The sequence below is a fragment of the Piliocolobus tephrosceles genome, chromosome 18, assembly GCF_002776525.5.
Source record: "Piliocolobus tephrosceles isolate RC106 chromosome 18, ASM277652v3, whole genome shotgun sequence".
Taxonomy (NCBI): Eukaryota; Metazoa; Chordata; class Mammalia; order Primates; family Cercopithecidae; genus Piliocolobus; species Piliocolobus tephrosceles.
In genome coordinates, this window is record NC_045451.1 from 72,493,603 (window position 1) to 72,512,667 (window position 19,065).

The 19,065-nt window shown below is 49.0% G+C and overlaps 1 protein-coding gene and 1 non-coding gene across 3 annotated transcripts in view; one reads left to right on the forward strand and one right to left on the reverse strand.

The window, feature by feature from the left end:
- Positions 1-296: 296 nt before the first annotated feature.
- On the reverse strand, positions 297-398 carry LOC111553625. The gene has a single exon (XR_002735011.1). It is a non-coding gene; the product is annotated as a U6 spliceosomal RNA (small nuclear RNA).
- Positions 399-4,204: 3,806 nt separating this feature from the next.
- TUBB6 (tubulin beta 6 class V) overlaps positions 4,205-19,065 on the forward strand; it is a 19,008-nt gene continuing 4,147 nt past the window's right edge. The window contains exons 1-3 of one of the 2 annotated variants that reach the window (XM_023228450.3): positions 4,205-4,464; positions 4,787-4,895; positions 6,984-7,094. In XM_023228450.3, coding sequence (XP_023084218.1) covers positions 4,408-4,464; positions 4,787-4,895; positions 6,984-7,094 — 277 coding nt within the window. In that variant the 5' untranslated portion in view covers positions 4,205-4,407. Of the gene's footprint in view, positions 4,465-4,786; positions 4,896-6,983; positions 7,095-17,190; positions 17,271-18,139; positions 18,142-19,065 lie in introns of those variants that run through there. The other variant, XM_023228452.3, reaches the window with a different exon arrangement.

A 19,065-nucleotide genomic window follows, 5' to 3' on the forward strand; every position in this document is an offset into this window, starting at 1 on the left:
TTTTTTTTAGGCCAGGCACCGTGGCTCACGCCTGTAATCCCACACTTTGGGAGGCAGAGGCAGGTAGATTACCTGAGGTCAGGAGTTCAAGACCAGCCTGGCCAACATGGTGAAACCCTGCCTCTACTAACAACACAAAAATTAGCTGGGTGTGGTGATATGCACCTGTGATTCCAGCTATTTGGGAGGCTGAGGCAAGAGAATCACTTGAACCCAGGAGGCGAGGTTTCAGTGAGCCAAGATTTCACCACTGCACTCCAGCCTGAGTGACAGAATGAAACTGTCTGAAAAAAAAAGTTAATATGAAATGCTTCATGAATTTGCATGTCATCTTTGCGCAATGTCACACCAGTCTTCTCTGTATCATTCCAATTCTAATATACATGCTGCCAAAGCAAGTATGAAATATTATTTTTCAAAAGAATTAGAACCCAAGAGAATACATTAACTCGACTGCGCAAACACAGTCTGGCGTTTAGCAGGTCGCCAGACCGCCTTTATAAACTTCGACGCCCCCATTTGTAACCAAGACCACTCAGGCCGACTGACCTCAGAATACCATGGGTCAGGGTCACATTCCTCCACCCATCGATACTGGCCCCGGTGCCCACTCGCCAGATCCAGAGGACCGTGGCTGCCCTTCCCAGAACCTGCAGAGAGTAAATTCTGACAACGCTTCGCTGAAGGTGCCAGAGAGCAGGAGAGCTCACTGCCAGCCTAACTCAGAACTGATGCCTGCTCGCCTGGCTTGTTCCTTTCCCCAGCGAGGCAGTGGGGAGGAGCAAGTGTGTTTCCGTCCTTGAAGTCCACGTGGCAACACCCAGGGCGCAGAGAGAGGTCAACACCGGGGCACCCCAGCCTTCCCAGCCTCCCCACGGCACCCTCCCGCTCTCTACTTCTTGTCCCGGCCTCTGCCTCTCCCTGCACAGTTGGCAGGTGGAATGCCCACTTCTTTCTGGAGAAGCTCCATCCTTTATCCACCAAGAAGAACGTCACATAAAAACGCCAGGGTCTGATGTCATTCATTTTTCCAGATTTGGGGGTTTAGTTGAAAATGACACCACCTGTGGCCATTACCAGCCCAGTTCAAGAGCCAGATCGGCCCCTCCGGGTCCCCTTCCCCAGGGACTTCTCAGCATTTGGAGAGGATGAGACCCTCCTGTCTTCTTCCTCAGTGCAGCTCAGAGAAGGGCGGGAGAGGAAGAGACACCCATCAGCCATCTCCCACGGTCCAGGTGTGTGTCAACACCAGCACTCAAACCTGGACCGTGAGCCTGGAATCCTCACCACACACGCATGAAGCAGAAGCAGGCATTCTGAGCAACACGACTGTGATCAAAGGCATGGAAGAGACAGCAAGAGGAGGGACAGGAGTGCATGGGTCATGTGGCTCACCCAGAGCACCAAGTCATGAATGCCATCACTGCCTTCGACTCAGGCGAGGAGCCCTGTCCTTGGCCTGCCCCCTCCCTACGGGGCCACTGGGATGTGCCCACAGCTCCTACATAGCACCTCAGCCCCCACACCTCAGGAGTCCCTGCCCAGACTTCCACAAACCTACTCCTAGGGCCCCTTCCTCCTGCAGGGTGGCCTGGGATGGCTGTGAGTGGGTGAGGACTGAAGGGTCCGCAGGCATGTACCAGGAGACCCATCTCTGTGTGGCACAGAATTGGAGGTGGGGAGAAAGGCGGGTGTTGAAAGTGAGGACTGAGGGCTGAGACCAGCCACCCCACTTCCATGTCCTGATGCAAATCAACGAGGAGCCCAAGAATTCTACTGATTTTTCTTTTTTTTTTATTTTCTCTCTTTTTTTTTAATTGAGACAGGGTCGCACGCTGTCATCCCGGCTGGAATGCAGTGGCATGATCACAGCTCACTGCAACCTCTGCCTCCCAGGTTCAAGCAATCAATCCTCCCACCTCAGACTCTGGAGCAAGCTGGGTACAGGCATGTCCCACCATGCCTGGCTAATTTTTTAACTTTTTGTAGAGACAGGGGTCTCACTATATTGCCCAGGTTGGTCTCAAGGTCCTGGGCTCACGCAATCCTCCCGTGTCAGCTTTGGGAAGTAATGGGATTACAGGCGTGAACCACTGTGCCCGCCCGGCCTAGCCTGAGAATTCCAAGCTGGAACCCGGCTTTCCAGATACCACGGTGTATTTTTTAAGGTATGAGGAGAGAATGTATCCTCTATGACTTTTGCGGCTTGTGTGCATTTGGCCACGTCGCAGTCACAAACAGCCTCGCCCAGGGGGAGCGAGGGTAGGGGGACCAGAGCCTGCAGAGCCCCGGGCCAGGCGGACAGGTCAGGGCTTCACCTGCCGGCTCGCAGAAGGGGGTGGCCAACAGACACCAGGGAAGTCAGGGCTGGGATTCAAAGAGAGGCCAAGGCTGCAGAGAGACCTGGAGCCATTTTAGGAAAGAAACGTGAATTCAGGCTTCGCACAGCAGAACTGTCCCCATGTCCTTCCTGGGGAGGCCTTGGTTCATTCTGCGGGGAATCCCTTGTGTCTTCCCTCTGACGGGAGGGAAGGGAGACACGCTTTGCAGGGGGAAGGTTTCCTCCGGGTCTCCTCACTCCTCCAGCACCGCGTTGCTCCAGACAGAGCGCACTCCGCGGGTACCAATCCCTGCAGACAGCGCAGAGCGAGCAGGAGCCCAGAAACCAGCAGGTCGGCTTGTCCCTTGTCAAATCCAAGTGACAAGGGACTTCCTGAGGCCACGCTAACTAGACCTACTTTCTGGCTCGATCACACCCCTGGAGCTAAATTCCAGCCCAAGGACTAGCACTGAAGGGTGGTTATTTCAGCAAACGACCAAAGCTTCTAAAGTAGACTCTTTTAAACCACTTGATGGCTGGATTTCTGAGAGACTAAAGCTGGAGGAAGGGTCCCTCCAGGGATGCACAGGCCCTCGGCTCTCGGGCTCCCCGCACTAGACTCCGGGCCGGCCAGATGGGTTAAGGTAGCGCTCGTTGGAGTCAATAATTAAGCAATGGAAACAAACGGCCTAAATAAGGGTGTTGAGGACTCAGGAGAAGGTGGCTGGGTAATCTCAGGCTCAAAGTTTGAAACGGGAGCGCAGGAGCTGGGCTGTGGCCGCCTCCTCTGCGACCTGGGCGTGTGGCTGTGTAAAGAGGTGTGGGGACCCATAAGAAGGCCGAGGAGCAGCACCGGGGTGGAGAGAGCAGTGGGGACGCGGGGACCCAAGGCTTAAAAAAAATTTCCTTAATTTAGAAACATTTGCAAAACTCCAAAAGAAAAACTTTTAAAGTTCTCCACTCCCTTCCAAACACGCAAACATGAACACAAACAAATAGGATTTTCCCAAAGTTTTCATCTATCTAAAAAGAAAGTGCCAGTGCAAATTACAGAACATCGTCGCTTCCTCCTGTGCGGCGTTTCCAAGGGCCTGGGAGGGGACGCAGAGGCGCCCCTGGAGGTCCCAGTCTGAAGCGTTCAAGGGAGGAAACTCCCGCAAAAGCCCTGATGCACGCACACGGTGACCGCAGAGGCCGGAGCATCCCGCATTCTGGAGGCTGAAAGGCTCTCGGTGGTGCCCTACGGTAACCTTCTCCGTTAACAGAGGAGTCCGCTGAAGCGCAGAGCTAACTAAAAACACCTAGAATTAAAATCCAAGTCACCCGGCCCGCATCAGAGATCATTACTCTCCACCACACAAAACCCGCCAGGAAGACGCACTCGCGCGCCCTCCCAGGCCGAAGCGCGTTTCTTCGCTAACGCGTGAGGGGCAGGCTGCGTAGACCCGGCGCAGAGGGTGTTCACCGTCGGATCCGGCCCTGTAGTCACTGGAGCTAAACCCCGCTCCAAAGGGGTGGGGGTCGTCGGAGCGGAAGGGCCCCTGTATCTCCGGAGACGGAAACAGCAGGACGGGGAGGCCCTAAGAACGTGCGCCCGGGGCGCAGGGGTCAGAGACCCCGACAAGCTCCCCCGCCACGCCCCAGGGCCGCCTCCCCGCTGCGCTGGACTCGGCGCGGGCGGCTGCAGGGCTCCGTGCGCAGCGCTGGGACCCCGCGGGCCACGTCGGCTCCGCCGCCCCGACGCCCCGGCCCCACTCGCGTCTCCCTCGGGCGCGGCACCGCGAGGGGCAGCAAAACGGTGGTGGGGGCGGGCGCCGCGCCCCTTCCCGTCTCCTCCCCGCCAGCCCCTGGCCCGTCCCTTTCCGCCGCTTACCAGCGAGGGTCCCCGACTGGCGGCCGCGCGTCCTCCCTCGCCGGCTGCAGGCTGGGCCCGGCGTCGAGCGGGGGCGGCGGGGCGGGGCCCACGGCCATTGGCGGGCGGCGGGGCGGGGGCGGGGGCGCGGAGAGGCGGCCCGGGACGCTCGCAGCCGGCCGGCAGTTGCCGCCGTCGTCGCAGAGCCAGTGCCCAGCGCAGAGCCGCGCCCGCCATGAGGGAGATCGTGCACATCCAGGCGGGCCAGTGCGGGAACCAGATCGGCACCAAGGTGGGCCTGGCGCTGCGCGGGGCTTCCCCGCGGGGGGCGGCTGGAGGGCCCCGGGTGTCCCGGCGCGACCCCCACGGGCGCGCCCGGGCTCTGCGCCCTGCGTCTCCGGAGCCCGGTGCGCCCCCGCGCGGGCCGCAGGGAGGGAGCGCCCAGGGCGTGGCCGGCCGGGGAACCTCCGCTCCTCGCTCCCCACCCCCACCCCGACTGGGAGCGGCTCGGGCGCGCCTGGAATCCGGCCCCGGGGCGCCCGGGGTGGGCGCGGAGGGCGGCGTCCGGGGCCCCGGGTGCTGAGCGTGTGTCCCCCTCGCCGGCCCTGCCCCAGTTCTGGGAAGTGATCAGCGATGAGCACGGCATCGACCCGGCCGGGGGCTACGTGGGAGACTCGGCGCTGCAGCTGGAGAGAATCAGCGTCTACTACAACGAGTCCTCGTGTGAGTATCGCGGCCGCCGCGCCCGGCCCGGCCGAGACCCGCGTGGCCGCTCGGGCGCCGCCTCTGCGCGCGGCTCGTTGGCTTTGGGAAAAGTTCTCCCGGGATGTAGCGGGAGGCCCGGCCACTCCCTTCGCTGCTCCGGGGCGGGAAATCCGCCGTCAGTTTTTTCAAGCAGCTGGATTCGGCCTATCCGGAGGGCCGGAGCGCTGGTTCGCGTTGTGAAATCAGCGTAGCGGTTCCTGTCCGGCCTGCTCCGTCCAGCCGGGCGCGGTGGCTCAAGCCCCTGATCCCAGCGCTCTGGGAAGCCGAGACCGGAGGGTCATGTGGGCCCCGGAGTTCAGGACCAGCCTGGGCAGCACAGGAGTCCACAGCCCGGCCCCTCCCGCCCCGATCTCCGACAATTTTGAAATTAGCAGGGCGTGGTGCCCGCCCCCCGGTACCAGTTAACTGAGGGCTGGAGCCCAGGAGGTCGAGGCTGCAGTGAGCTGTGATCGTGCCGCTGCACTCCAGCCTGGGTGACAGAGCGATACCTGTTAGAGTAGATTAGAGCGTTTCTCAAGGATCCTTGGGAAAAACAAAGTTTTGTTTTTTTTTTTTTTATCCTCAGTTTAAAATGTATCTCTTATTGGGGATTCTTGGCTAAAAATTTGAGAAACGCTCTCTTAAGTGACTTTTCGGGTCCCTTGCAGACCTCTAAAAAGACTTTAACCTCCCTGGAAGCTGAAAGTGCAGGCAGTTCTGAGCAACGAGTGGAGTTTTATTAATTTATGCAGCAGTGTCTGGCCGGGAACATCAGGGCATGGAAGATGAAATTTCTAGAGGACACTAAGGACAGTTCCAGTATACACTGCACTTCCTGTTAACCCCTCGCCCAGCTTGGGTACATCCATTTTCGATCTGGGGTGTGTGCACTGCAGGACAGGAGTTGAAGAACAGTTCCTGTTTGGAATCATGTTAACCTTGTCCTCACTGGGAACAAGTTCTAGCCCAATTGGCATGAAAATTCCACACAAGAACACTCTGACTCAAAATGAGAGTGACTCTGGGGAAACAGAGCCAGTGGAGTGCTCCCGGTAACAAGGTGCTCAGACTGCACATGGGCACATGCATGTGTATGCATGGGGGAGGTGTCTCAAAGCAGAGAATTTCATCCAAACCTGGCAATTTTCTGTAATACATAGTTTATTTCCATGGAGCTAAAGTCGTGAAACTTCCTAACAGGAAAGCGGTGTCAGGGTGAGCTGGAAAATACAGTAGGCAGGAAGTCAGGGGACTTGATTTCTCATCCTGCCTCTTCCTGGAACCTCCTCTGCCAGGTCATGCCTGGGCTCCTTCCTCATTCCAATGTTAAGGTTCTGGGATTATTTTTCTTCAAGAGACAGGGTCTCGGCTGGGCGTGGTGGCTCACGCCTGTAATCCCAGCAGTTTGGGAGGACGAGGCGGGCAGATCACAAGGTCAGGAGATCTAGACCATCCTGGCTAACACGGTGACACCCATCTCTACTAAAAATACAAACAATTAGCCAGGCGTGGTGGCCGGTGCAGGAGGCTGAGGCAGGAGAATGGGAGGCGGAGCTTGCAATGAACAGAGATCAGGCCACTGCACTCCAGCCTGGGCGACAGAGACAGACTCCGTCTCAAAAAAAAAAAAAAAGAAAAAAAGACAGGGTCTCACTCTGTAGTCCCAGGCTAGGAGTACAGTGGCACAACTGGGTTTAGCTGATCCTGCCACCTCAGCTTCCAGAGTAGCTAGGACTAGAGGTGCACACCACCAACCACACTTAGCTGATTTTTTTGTTTTTTCGTTTTGTGTTTAGAAACAGGGTTTTGCTCTGTTGCCCAGGCTGGTCTCGAACTCCTGGGTTCAAGCGATCTGCCCACCTTGGCTTCCCAATGTGCTGAGATTACAGGGATGAGCCAGTGCGCCCAGCTAATTCTGTGATTCTAAGAAAGTTCCTGTACGGTCTCTGAAAAGACTCCGGTTGATCCATTCCAGGCAGCTAGAACTGGTGGGACTTGAAAGGGGGAAGTCAATCACTTTAGAAAAACCTGAAAGTAACTCTTGTGGGTGGTTCTTTTCTCCTCCAGCTCAGAAATATGTGCCCAGGGCCGCCCTGGTGGACTTAGAGCCAGGGACCATGGACAGCGTGCGTTCCGGGCCTTTCGGGCAGCTTTTCCGGCCTGACAACTTCATCTTTGGTAGGTTCCATCTTTCTCACTTTCTTCTTTTTTTTTTTTTAATCAAATTAGTTTATATGCCAGATTTAAAGCATCACGTGTCATAGAAAAAGTGTGAATGGAAATCAGTGGTTCCCAGCCCCACCCCTCCCATCCCTAGCTGGATTCATCACAAGGAAGTTTTTTTTTTTTTAATCTTGACTTTTTTGGTGGGAAGGAACCTCTATATCTCTAAATGAAATTCTTCTACTGGTAGTTCTTGATTAAAAAACAAAAACCAGGCCGGGCACGGTGGCTCACGCCTGTAATCCCACCACTTTGGGAGGCCGAGACAGGTGGATCACGAGGTCAGGAGATCGGTACCATCCTGGCTGACACGGTGAAACGCCGTCTCTACTAAAAATACCAACAATTAGCCAGGCATAGTGGCATGCGCCAGTCAGGAGGCTGAGGCAGGAGAATCGCTGGAACCCAGGAGGTAGAGGTTGCAATGAGCCAAGATTGCACTACTGCACTCCAACCTGGGCAACAGAGTGAGACTTCGTCTGAAAAATAGCAAAAAACAAAAAAACAAAAACTAAGAAACAGTTTTAGACATTAGCTTATTTCTCCCCATCATTATAAAGTTATTTGCTATTTGTTTTCGGTTCCTATATTGGTTTTATCAGAATTAGGTAAATCCTTTTTTTCTCACTTCTTCCATCTAAAAAATGATGGTAAACCTGTCTGCAGACTTCTAAAGAAAATTATATAAAATTAAATGAAGTGGTACCATTAGTGTTATCAAGTAGAACCTACAGGATAGGTGGCAGATTTGGAAGTTTCCCACCTATTTTAATGTTAGAGAACACATATCTATTTACATTATTGCTTTAAAAAAAAAATGCCTCACTCAATCAAACATTTCCAATACCTGTGAAAGGCAGTGTCTTCCAAGAAAATGTGAAGAATTTCAAGACTGATTCTGGCTTAAAAGCACTATGGTGTAGGAATCAAATACATCATGAAAAATCTACATTCCAACCCCTTTCTCAAAAGGCACCAGGAAGAGATAGTTTAATTGAGGATAATAGACAATCCCCATTATCCAAACCATTCCAGAGAGAAAATGATGGAAAACTTCCCAACATTTCCTATGAGGCTAGGTAGCTTCTACTAGAACATACAAGTAAAAGATGTATATCAAACTTACTGCAAACATCCAAAATAAAATACTTAGAATATCAAATGCAGTTGCATTTTTTTTTTTTTTTTTTTTTTTGAGATGGAGTCTCGCTCTGTCACCCAAACTGGAGTGCAGTGGCCGGATCTCAGCTCACTGCAAGCTCCACCTTTTGGGTTTACGCCATTCTCCTGCCTCAGCCTCGCGAGTAGCTGGGACTACAGGCGCCCGCCACCTCGCCTGGCTAGTTTTTTATATTTTTTAGTAGAGATGGGGTTTCACCATGTTAGCCAGGATGGTCTCGATCTCCTGACCTTGTGATCCGCCCATCTCGGCCTCCCAAAGTGCTGGGATTACAGGCTTGAGCCACCGCGCCTGGCCTGCGTTTTTAAAAAAAATATTAGTAGCACATTGTGACCAATGTGCTATTGGTCACAATGAGAGGCAGATAGTGTAATGGTTAGGAGTCTGGCTCTGCTGCCACACTCCCTGGGTTAAAATTTTGGCCCTTCCACTCACTATGTGGCCTTAGACTTATTTAACTTACTTGTGACTTAATTTCCTCATCATAAGTGGGACTGTCTACCTCTTAGTAAGATGTAAGGGTTAAATTATCACTTAGAATGTCTATTACAAAACAAGTGTTTGAGAAATAACTAGCAACATCCCAGGAATGCAAGGATGGTTCAACATTAAGAAGTCTATTAATAGATTAAAGACAACATCTTAATAGATGCCCCAAAAAAGTGGGGTTTTCTTTGACTCCCAGCAGGAAACAATTTTTTTTTTTTTTCTTTGAGACAGAGTCTCGCTCTGTTGCCCAGGCTGGAGTGCAGTGGCTGGATCTCAGCTCACTGCAAGCTCCGCCTCCCGGGTTCCTGCCATTCTCCTGCCTCAGCCTCCTGAGTAGCTGGGACTACAGGCGCCCGCCACCTCGCCCGGCTAGATTTTTGTATTTTTTAGTAGAGACGGGGTTTTACCGTGTTAGCCAGGATGGTCTCGATCTCCTGACCTCGTGATCCGCCCGTCTCGGCCTCCCAAAGTGCTGGGATTACAGGCTTGAGCCACCGTGCCCGGCCCTGGAAACAATTTTTTAAAAGACATTAAAGTTTTGGAGGCCAGGAGCAGTGGTTAACGCCTGTAATCCCAGCACTTTGGGAGGCCAAAGCGGGTGGATCACCTGAGGTCGGGAGTTCGAGACCAGCCTGACCAACATGGAGAAACCCCATCTCTACTAAAAATACAAAAATAATTAGCCCGGTGTGGTGGTGCATGCCTATAATCCCAGCTGCTCAGGAAGCTGAGGCAGGAGAATCACTTGAACCTTGGAGGCAGAGGTTGCGGTGAACCAAGATCACACCATTGCACTCCAGCCTGGGCAACAAGAGTGAAACTCTGTCTCAAAAAAAAAGATAAGTTTTGGATGTTTGGATGTGTTCCCGATTTGTAGAGGACAAAAAAACTTCTATGTAAGCTGGAAATAGAAAGAAACCTCCTTTATTTACAGACAATCTACCAGGAACCCATAGCAACATTATACTCCCTGGTGAAACATTAGAAGCATTCCCAGCAGAATTAGGTATAAGAAACAGATGTGCATTGTCTCTACAATTGTTCCATGTTCTGAAGGCTTTAGCCAGTGCACAAAAACCAGAGAAAGAAAATATGCAAATCATGTAAAGGAAAAGACAAAAGTGTTACTTATTGATGAAATGATTCTCTGGGAGTTTCTAGATACACTATCAGCTGAAAAATGACTAGCACTTACAAGACTTTAGTAAGGGAGCCAGACACAAGATAAAATATTCAGAAATTAATTGTTCTGCTATCAGGTTACCAATCTTTCTGATTTACCTGGAACTGGGAGGAGGTGTTCCCCAGGACACTAGACTTTGAGTGATAAAACTGTCAGGGTCCCAGCAAACTGGAACAGATGAATCACATTAAAAGCAATAATCACTGGTGAACACATCCTAGTCACAATTGTAATAAAACTATAAATACCTGGAGACAAAATTTACCAGTAACTAGAGGTGAGGGGCAATTAAAACAAAATATTTTTCTCCCACCAGATTGGCCAGTATTTTAGAAGCTGCTAAGACCTAGTATTGGTGAATGTGTTTGGGAAAATAATAGCTGTTCAGAGAGCTACTTAGTAGATTGAGCAAATCAGTAATTTCCATCCAAGGGTTCCAGTTCACGGAATCTGTTCTGCAGAAATGCTCACACATAGAGATTGCAGATTGGCCTCCAGAAGAGCTGAATCCATGTGCGTGCCCACAGCGGGTGTCTTGAGAGCTCCTCTTGCCCAGTGTCATCCTTGTCAGTTTGGAGGGACTGCTCTCTGAGTACTGTGATAAAGACCTGACTTGGATAACATTAATATTCTGTATTGTGAGGAAGGAAAAAGGACGACCCTACTTTATACAGATCAGCATTGAATACAGACATTGAGTATAGACTCAGCAGCCACAGCTTCTTTCTGGACCACATTCCCAAGTCACAGAGTTAACGTAGCCAGGAAGAAAGCACTGCACCGAGAGAGGGAAACTGAGCAGCTGACCCTAGCTCTGTGCCCGTTGGCGGCATCAGTTCCCTTCTCTGGGTGTCTTCACTTTACTGTCTGAAAGGAAGGACCCCCAAACATCTTGGGGTCACAGACCCTTGTGAGAATCTGCAAGAAGAAATGGCCCTGTCTCCCCACCTCCTTGTAGGATTCTGCCCAGTCTTGTGAGGTTCAGTGGATTTTTGGTGAGAATCTGAGCGGACAGCTAAGATTTCTTGAGTCTGAATTACAGTTGGCTGAGTCTACTATAGTCTCAGTAAGCTTTACGAGACACAATTCATGTATTTCCAACTAATACACCTTTTGGAAGTCACACCTCTTCTTTGATAGGCAGTGTGTGCACGTGGTGCGCAGCTGGAATGGCCATGCAGTGAAAACCGCCTCCCCCGCGGGAGTCCTTCCTGGACAGGGAAACAGCTACAAGCACATCTGTGAATTTATATAGATAAAGAAGATCTTAAAGTTTTAGTTGTGTCAAGTATATACCTTCATCAAAGAAGGATATGAAACAACAGTAAAAGACAGGCATACATGTAGCAGTTTACAACACAGAGTCAACTGTGCGCTCAGCTGTGGCTGAGAATTAATTTTAGCTCTGGGTTTCTGGCAACTAAATCCAAAAAAGGAAGCACAGCAGGTGACACAGCTGACATTGTTTCATAAAGGGGAATATATTTAAAAGGGAGATCTCCCCACCATCCTGAGTGATTTGTATTTATTTTTAATTTTTACTTTGCTTTGCTTTCTAAACTTTGCTTTCTTTCAGCAAAAACTAATATAACCACAGTCTTAAAAAGTTTAAAACTAGAGTTAAAAGAAAAATTCCGTATGCCCATCATCTTAGTTTAATCATTGTCAGCACTGAGGTATATTTTTCATCTTTGTTTGTTTCTTTTTGCTGATTTTCATTAGTTGTAATCACAGTATCATTTATATCTCTTTCCATTGGACATTATATTATAAACCATATTTAGTTTCTAAAATCCATAATTTTTAATAGCTCCATAATGTGTAATTAATTCTTTATGCAACTATATAATGGCCAATAATCAGGAAGCTGTTTCTTTCCAACTTTTTGTTCTTAAAATGAATATTGAACATCTTGATTCGCTTAAATTTGTCTGTTTCTGACTTTGATTTCAGAATAGTTTCTCAAAAAGCAAAATTACTGGGTCAAAGAGTGAAGAGATTTAAGCCCTTTTTACACACTTCCAATTGGATTAATGCCACCAGCAGTGTCTGAGAGCATGGTTTTTGCTGCACTTTTGCCTGAAATTAAACTTTTCAAAGAAATGTAGCAACTGAATGCTTCTGAGAGACTCAGAGCTTTACGAACTACTTTATAGGAAATGTAAGAACAGCTCTGAATTTGGCCCTTCTGCTCTATGCTGACATAAATTGTCAGTGTAAAACAGAGAAACCTGCACACATATCACGCCAGGACTCACACACGCAGGAGCTGGAAGACAGGATATTAAAATGCAACTCAGCGCACACTGCGCTTTTCCCCCGGGGAAGGATGGTTAACCGAAACTCATGCCACACCCATTACTGCTTTTTGAGACAAAATAGGAAAAAAGTATCCAATGCTACATAGTTTAGTATGTTCACACTCAGACTTGTTACACAGGGCTTCATGTACCAGTGGCTGGGTTTATTTCCTAAATGGGTAGTAGGTGTGTAGAGATTCACAGTATTATTTTTCGTATGCTTTTGCGTGCCTTAACTCTGTCAAAAGAAAGATGTCAGTTGTCTAAAAGGTGTGGTCACGGAAAAGGCAGCTTTCATGGAGAAGGTTTTCACAGGTCATGGCTGTCTGGCTCCGGCCCAGTCTGCCCCAGGCCTGGCAGCAACTGAGAGACCCAACCCAGTCTGGATGGGTGCCCCGAGGAAGCCTCACCCACCAGCTGTCAGCGCATGCAGCCCGGGCCTGGCCAGGCCTCAAGAGACTCAAAGCCATGAGCTGATCTTTATGAAATGAGTGCATCACAAACTATTGAAGTGGTGAAAAGCTAGTTTCTCATAGCTGCCACTTTAGCAATTGTGAAGTTTTCTTTGGTTTATTTGAATTGAACATTGGGAGAGTGTAAGGTCTTTCTAGCTGTTGACAAATGGGATCGCGGAGATTCAGACAAACTAAGACAGACCTACGGTGCCCATTTAGTTGTCTGTCCCTGGAAGCCTTCAAAAACATTAGAAATGACCTTTGGCACATAAAAACTTCCCGAAATTGCTTCTTGCATCTTTGCTTCGTCTGACATGCAACCCTATTTTTGATTGAGACCGTTTTAAGTTTTCAACAGGTTGTACTGACATGATACGTCTTTAATAGGAATTTTAGCAAGTTGACACCATTTTAAGAATTGTGACTTGTTTAAATGAATATGCTTATTTGTTAAAATAACATTATGGAGAATGGAGAAGTATTCACAATGTACAAACATTCTATATTATTTAGCTAAATAGTTTTTAAGTCGTTCTCCAGTAAAAGAGGCAGAATTGTCTGTGAACTGGAGATGATCTATCCTCACTGGCTTTGTACCATATTGTTTCAGTTAGAGTTGGTAAATTACAATAAACCAGTGTCATTCCATTTCCAAATACAGTTTGAAATTATTTAGGAACACTCACTCACATTAGTAGTGTACACTTTTAAGAGTGAAAGTTGGCCGGGTGCGGTGGCTCACGCCTGTAATCCCAGCACTTTGGGAGGCCGAGGCAGGCGGATCATGAGGTCAGGAGATCGAGACCATCCTGGCTAACACGGTGAAACCCCGTCTCTACTAAAAATACAAAAAACTAGCCGGGCGAGGTGGCAGCGCCTGTAGTCCCAGCTACTCGGTAGGCTGAGGCAGGAGAATCACTGGAACCTGAGAGGCGGAGCTTGCAGTGAGTCGAGATCAAGCCACTGCACTGCCCCTCGGGTGATGGAGCGAGACCCTGTCAAAAAAAAAAAAAAGAAAGAAAAAACTTACCGGTTGGGCAGTGGCTCCTGCCTGTAATCCCAACACTTTGGGAGGCTGAGGCAAGTAGATCACTTGAGCCCAGGAGTTGAAGGTCAGCCTGGGCAACATAGTGAGATCCTCTCTGTACAAAAAAAAATTTTTAATTAGCTAGGCATGGTGGTGTGCACCTGGGGTCCCAGCTATTCAGGAGGCTGAGGTGGTAGGATCACTTGAGCTAGGGAGGCTGAGGCTGCAGTGAGCAGTGTTCGCGCCACTGCACTCCAGCCTGGGCGACAGAGCAAGACCCTATCTCAAAAAGAAAGAAAAACTCGTCTGTAATGAATTGCTGGTTGCATAGCAGTCATGCCTATTTGACTGTTGGAAAGTTTTATGGGAAAAGAATGAAGCACCAGAAAGGTAAACATTCTTCCAGCCTCTTTCTGTATTTCTAACTTTTTCTTCCAGATTCAGGGCTAGAAGAGGGGGCAGGAGTGCACACTTGACACTTACTCCATCAACCAGTGTGAGCTCGAAACCAGAGGGGGGACTCGGAAAGCCCTGGGTACCTATTGCAGCCCCACTGCCAAAGCTTAGAGTTGGCAGCCTCCTGCTGACTGTCTGAAGTCACTGACTAACATCACACCGTATCAGTACAGAAGATGTTCAGTTCACAACTCCCAAATATTTAACTGGAACATCTGTTGCTAGGAGACAGTGGCAAAATATTTTTCAGAAGTCACCAGCTTCCTACTTTCATCAAGAGCACAGAAAATTTCATGGCTAATCATGCTATAAGTATTGAGGAAGCTGGGTAAATGGTGTGAGCTGCAGAGGGAGTCGAGTTCAGCGTATCCGTCCTCTTACAGCTAGCTCGAGGTCTGATTGATTGGGGTTCTATGTTTGCCAAAAGCCACCTACTGTTTTCAGTTGTTGGTTTCTGCTATTTTAATGAAATAGGTCCTAGGCTATTTGACAGCTGCCCTGGGTCTTTCCTTTGTAAAATATGACAGTTCCAGCACGGAGTGGACCAGCTCGGAGCTTGTTCCTCCCAATGCATATGTTGTCGTCTTGCCAGGTGCTGCCTGCGAGGTTGGGTGGGGAAGGGGTGGAGAGAAGTTGGTGGGGGCTTAGGAAGGACAGTGACTGTTTTCTTGTCTACTAAGAGAAGGCAGTCAGCCAGGTTTCACTGTGCAACACAGCTGGGCAGGAAGAAAGAGAATCCCTTGTTTGTAAGAGAACAGTCACATTCTAGACGCTGTCTACGGCTTGTGAAAAACACGAGGAAACGGCCACCTGAGAGTACTAAAATGGCCAGGCCCACGGGGTGTGCCGCAAGCACACAGCAGGCATCTGCCCGGCCCGGCCCCTCTGCAGAGCCACAGGGTCCTGCCTTGCCAGTGGCTGCCAAATGGGGCAAAGGCAATAGGAGAGAAAGGCTGATCTGACGTCTCAGTGGGACTGAGACAGAGACCTAGGGAGGCTGACGCTGCAGACAAGTGCAAGGGCCCACTGTGGTCAGTTTCGGCTGGCCAGTTCTGCTGTCTGGAAACTTCAGTGTTTAATATTTAAATGTGTGGTTTTGTTTGTTTGAGATGGGGTCTGGCCCTGTCACCCAGGCTGGAGTGCAGTGGTGTGATCATAGCTCACTGTAGCCTCAAACTCCTGGGCTCAACCAGTCCTCCCCCTTCACCTTCCTGTGCTAGCATTATCATAGCTGGCCTTAAAAAAAAAAAAAAAAAAAGTGTTTAATGTTTCCATGTCAAAGTTAAAACAAACTGCTGGTACATGTTTTTTTCAAGCAGTACACACAGATTGTGCATGCAGTGCAGAAAGGGAATGCTCTAATCCCTTCTACTAGTGGCCCTGAGGTTTTATTCCCTAGGGGGATAACTGAGTGTGTAGGCAGTTGGGCCGTGTCCTGTTGGGCATTTTTCCTTTTTCTGAGACAGAGTTTCGCTCTTGTTACCCAGGCTGGAGTTCAGTGGCACCATCTCGGCTCACTGCAACCTCTGCCTCCTGGGTTCAAGCGATTCTCCCGCCTCAGCCTCTGGAGTAGCTTGGGATTACAGGCACCTGCCACCACGCCCAGCTAATTTTTTGTATTTGTAGTAGAGATAGGGTTTCCCCATGTTGGCCAGGCTGGTCTCGAACTCCTGACCTCAGGTGATCCACCTGTCTCCCAAAAGTGCTGGGATTAAGGCGTGGGCCACCGCACCCAGCCTTGCTGACTTTTTTCTGTGTCCACGTGCACTTGGGCGAGCACACACAAAGCTGATTTTGTTTGGGGAAAATGGGACACTGCTACGCACACCATTTTGCAGCCTTTCGAAAAGTTCACTGATGTATCTCAGACATCCTCCATGACAGTCACAGGGCCTACGGTTGTATGTGTCATCATTTAGTAATTTCCCACTTCCTGATGACATTTTAAAATTTTTCATTAAAGAAGAGCTGGGCTCAGGGGTTCGCACCTGCAATCCCAGCACTTTGGGAGACCAAGACAGGATGATCACTTGAGTTTGAAAGTTTAAGACCAACATGGGCAACATAGGGAGACCCTCTCTACAAATTTTTGTTGTTGTTAGACGGAGTCTCGCTCTGTCACCCGGGCTGGAGTGCGGTGGCACAGTATCAGTTCACTGCAAGCTCCGCCTCCCAGGTTCATGCCATTCTCCTGCCTCAGCCTCCCAAGTAGCTGGGACTGCAGGCGCCCGCCACCTCGCCCGGCTAATTTTTTTTTGTATTTTTAGTAGAGACGGGGTTTCACCGTGTTAGCCAGGATGGTCTCAATCTCCTGACCTTGTGATCCGCCCGCCTTGGACTCCCAAAGTGCTGGGAGTACAAGTGTGAGCCACCACGCCCAGCCAAAAAAAATGTTTAATTGTCCCAGCTACTCAGGAGGCTGAGGCAGGAGGATCCCTTGAGCCCAGGGAGGTGGAGGCTGCAGTAGCTATGATTGCACCACTGCACTCCAGCCTGGGTAACAGTGGAAGACCCCATTTCTAAAATAATAATAAATTCCTTTATACTTTAATCTTCACTTGATTATCATAAAATACATGTTTTAGTTAAAATGTCACAAGCAATATATAAAGCTAGAACTGAACTCCCTTAGGACCCCATCCTTCAAAGACAACTGCTTTCTTAATTGCATTGTACATGTTTTAATAAAGTAATGTTTTTTTTTTCACTTTGCTAGCTAGCTAGGTAAAACATTTCCATGGTATAGGACTTAAAAGGAACAAAAGGGCATACAGTAAAAAGCTGATCTCCTTCCTACCCCAAACTAGTGTTAAAATTCTTGAATGTCCTTTCAGATAATTTCAGGCAGACACATATATTCACATACATACAGTGGAGCCAACTGTATACACCGTTCAGTACCTTAGTGTCCCTCCCTGGCTCCCCAGCAACGTATTTTGAAAATCTTTCCATTTCACAACTATGGCTGCCTCATTCTTGTTGATGGCTGATAGTATCCTCTGCAGAGATACTGCCATGGATTTAACCAGTCTTCAGTTAATGTTTAGGTTGTTCCCCTTTTTATTATTATAAACTGTTCCTCAGTAAACATTTGTATAGATGTCATTTTGCACATGGATGGGTCTATCTAGAAAAACTTACAGAAGTGGAACTGCTGTGTCTAGGGGGGTAATTTCCATAGCTCTTCCAGAGACCGCTGCCCTTGCTATCTCCAGCAGCTGCTGCGGGAAGTGGCCTTCCCCAAACCCTCACCAGTGCAACTCAGGTGTTTTGATCTCTGTCAGTTTCATAGCAGAAAAACAGAATCTCCTTTTTTTAATTTGCCTTTCCCTTATGAGAAGGGTTTAGCATTATTTCCAGCACCTAAGCTATTGGAATTTCCTTTCCTGTGAGCTGTATGTTTATAGCCTTTGCCTGTTTTCCTAATGGCTGTTGTTTTCTTACTGACTGTAGAACTTCTTTAGATATTTAAGGAGGGTATCCTTTGTATGTGATAGGAGTTATTAACAGTCCAGTACATTGTAACATTAAGTTCAATACACTGAATGAAGAATCACAGAATTTGTCTTGCACTGAACACCTACAGTGCTTAGCACTGATAAACGCTTCGTTCTCCCTCCGAGAGTAGGACCACTGTGTAACGCTGCACTTGCTATGCACTGCAGAACCCAGGGGTGTCATCAGTAGACCTCACTTTGAGCAGGCCGGTGTCCCCAGTTGCATGGGAGCCCCTTGTCCGCTAATTAAAGATCGACAAGTGGAAGGCAGCTTGCTTACCCGACAGTAGCACTTGGCAGCTCTCAGCGGCAGCCTCGGTGGTTTCACTGCTTCATAGCTCGGTGCCCCCAGGGTGTGTGCGGCATCAGGGACGGACCTGCCCACGAGAGAGCAGAGAAGCTGGTCTTTGCAGTGGTTGTGAATTGTTGCCACCAGCGTGTGTAGACAAAAGTCAAGTTGGAGTAAGTGGGGAGAGGTCTGTATAATGCAATGCAAGTTTTTATGACTTGAGTTAGTTAAATCTGCAGCCCAAAATTTCATGAAAATAAATATTTAAAACATTTTATTAAAAATTAAATTGACAAAGTCATATTAGAAATTAGTATTTCAATTTTCCCAGCTCTAAGTATACTGAAGTAAATTGCCTTAAAGTGAAAGAGTGAGAGTGTATTTAGTAAGTCTTGGTTAAGCCTTTTTGGTTTACATTCAGAAACAAGAAAAGATGACTGATGTAAAATGGCATGACCTGCAAGTCAGGTTGTCTCCAATTCTGCTTTCTTCAAAATTGAGTTGTTGGCCAGGCGTGGTGGCTCATGCCTGTAATCCCAGCACTTTGGGAGGCCGAGGTGGGTGGATCACTTGAGGTCAAGGGTTCGAGACCAGCCTGGCCAACATGGTGAAACCCTCTCTCTACTAAAAAATACAAAAATTAGCCAGGTGTGGTGCCAGCACCTGTAAGCCTAGCTTCTCGGGAGGCTGAAGCAGGAGAATTGCTTGAGTCTGGAAGGCGGAGGTTGCAGTGAGACAATACTGTACCACTGCACTTTAGCCTGGGTGACAGAGTGAGACTCCATCTCAAAATAAACAAATCAATAAACAAACAAAATTTAGTTATTACGTGACAGATGATTGAAAATACTTTTTTTTTGGAGACAGGGTCTTGCCCTGTCACCCAGGCTGGAGTGCTGTAGCACAGTCTTGGCTCACTACAACCTCCATCTTCTGTGCTTAAGTGATTCCTCCCACCTCAGCCTCCCAAGTAGCTGGGACTACAGGCATGCACCACCAAACCCAGCTAATTTTTGTATTGCACCACCAAACCCAGCTAATTTTTGTATT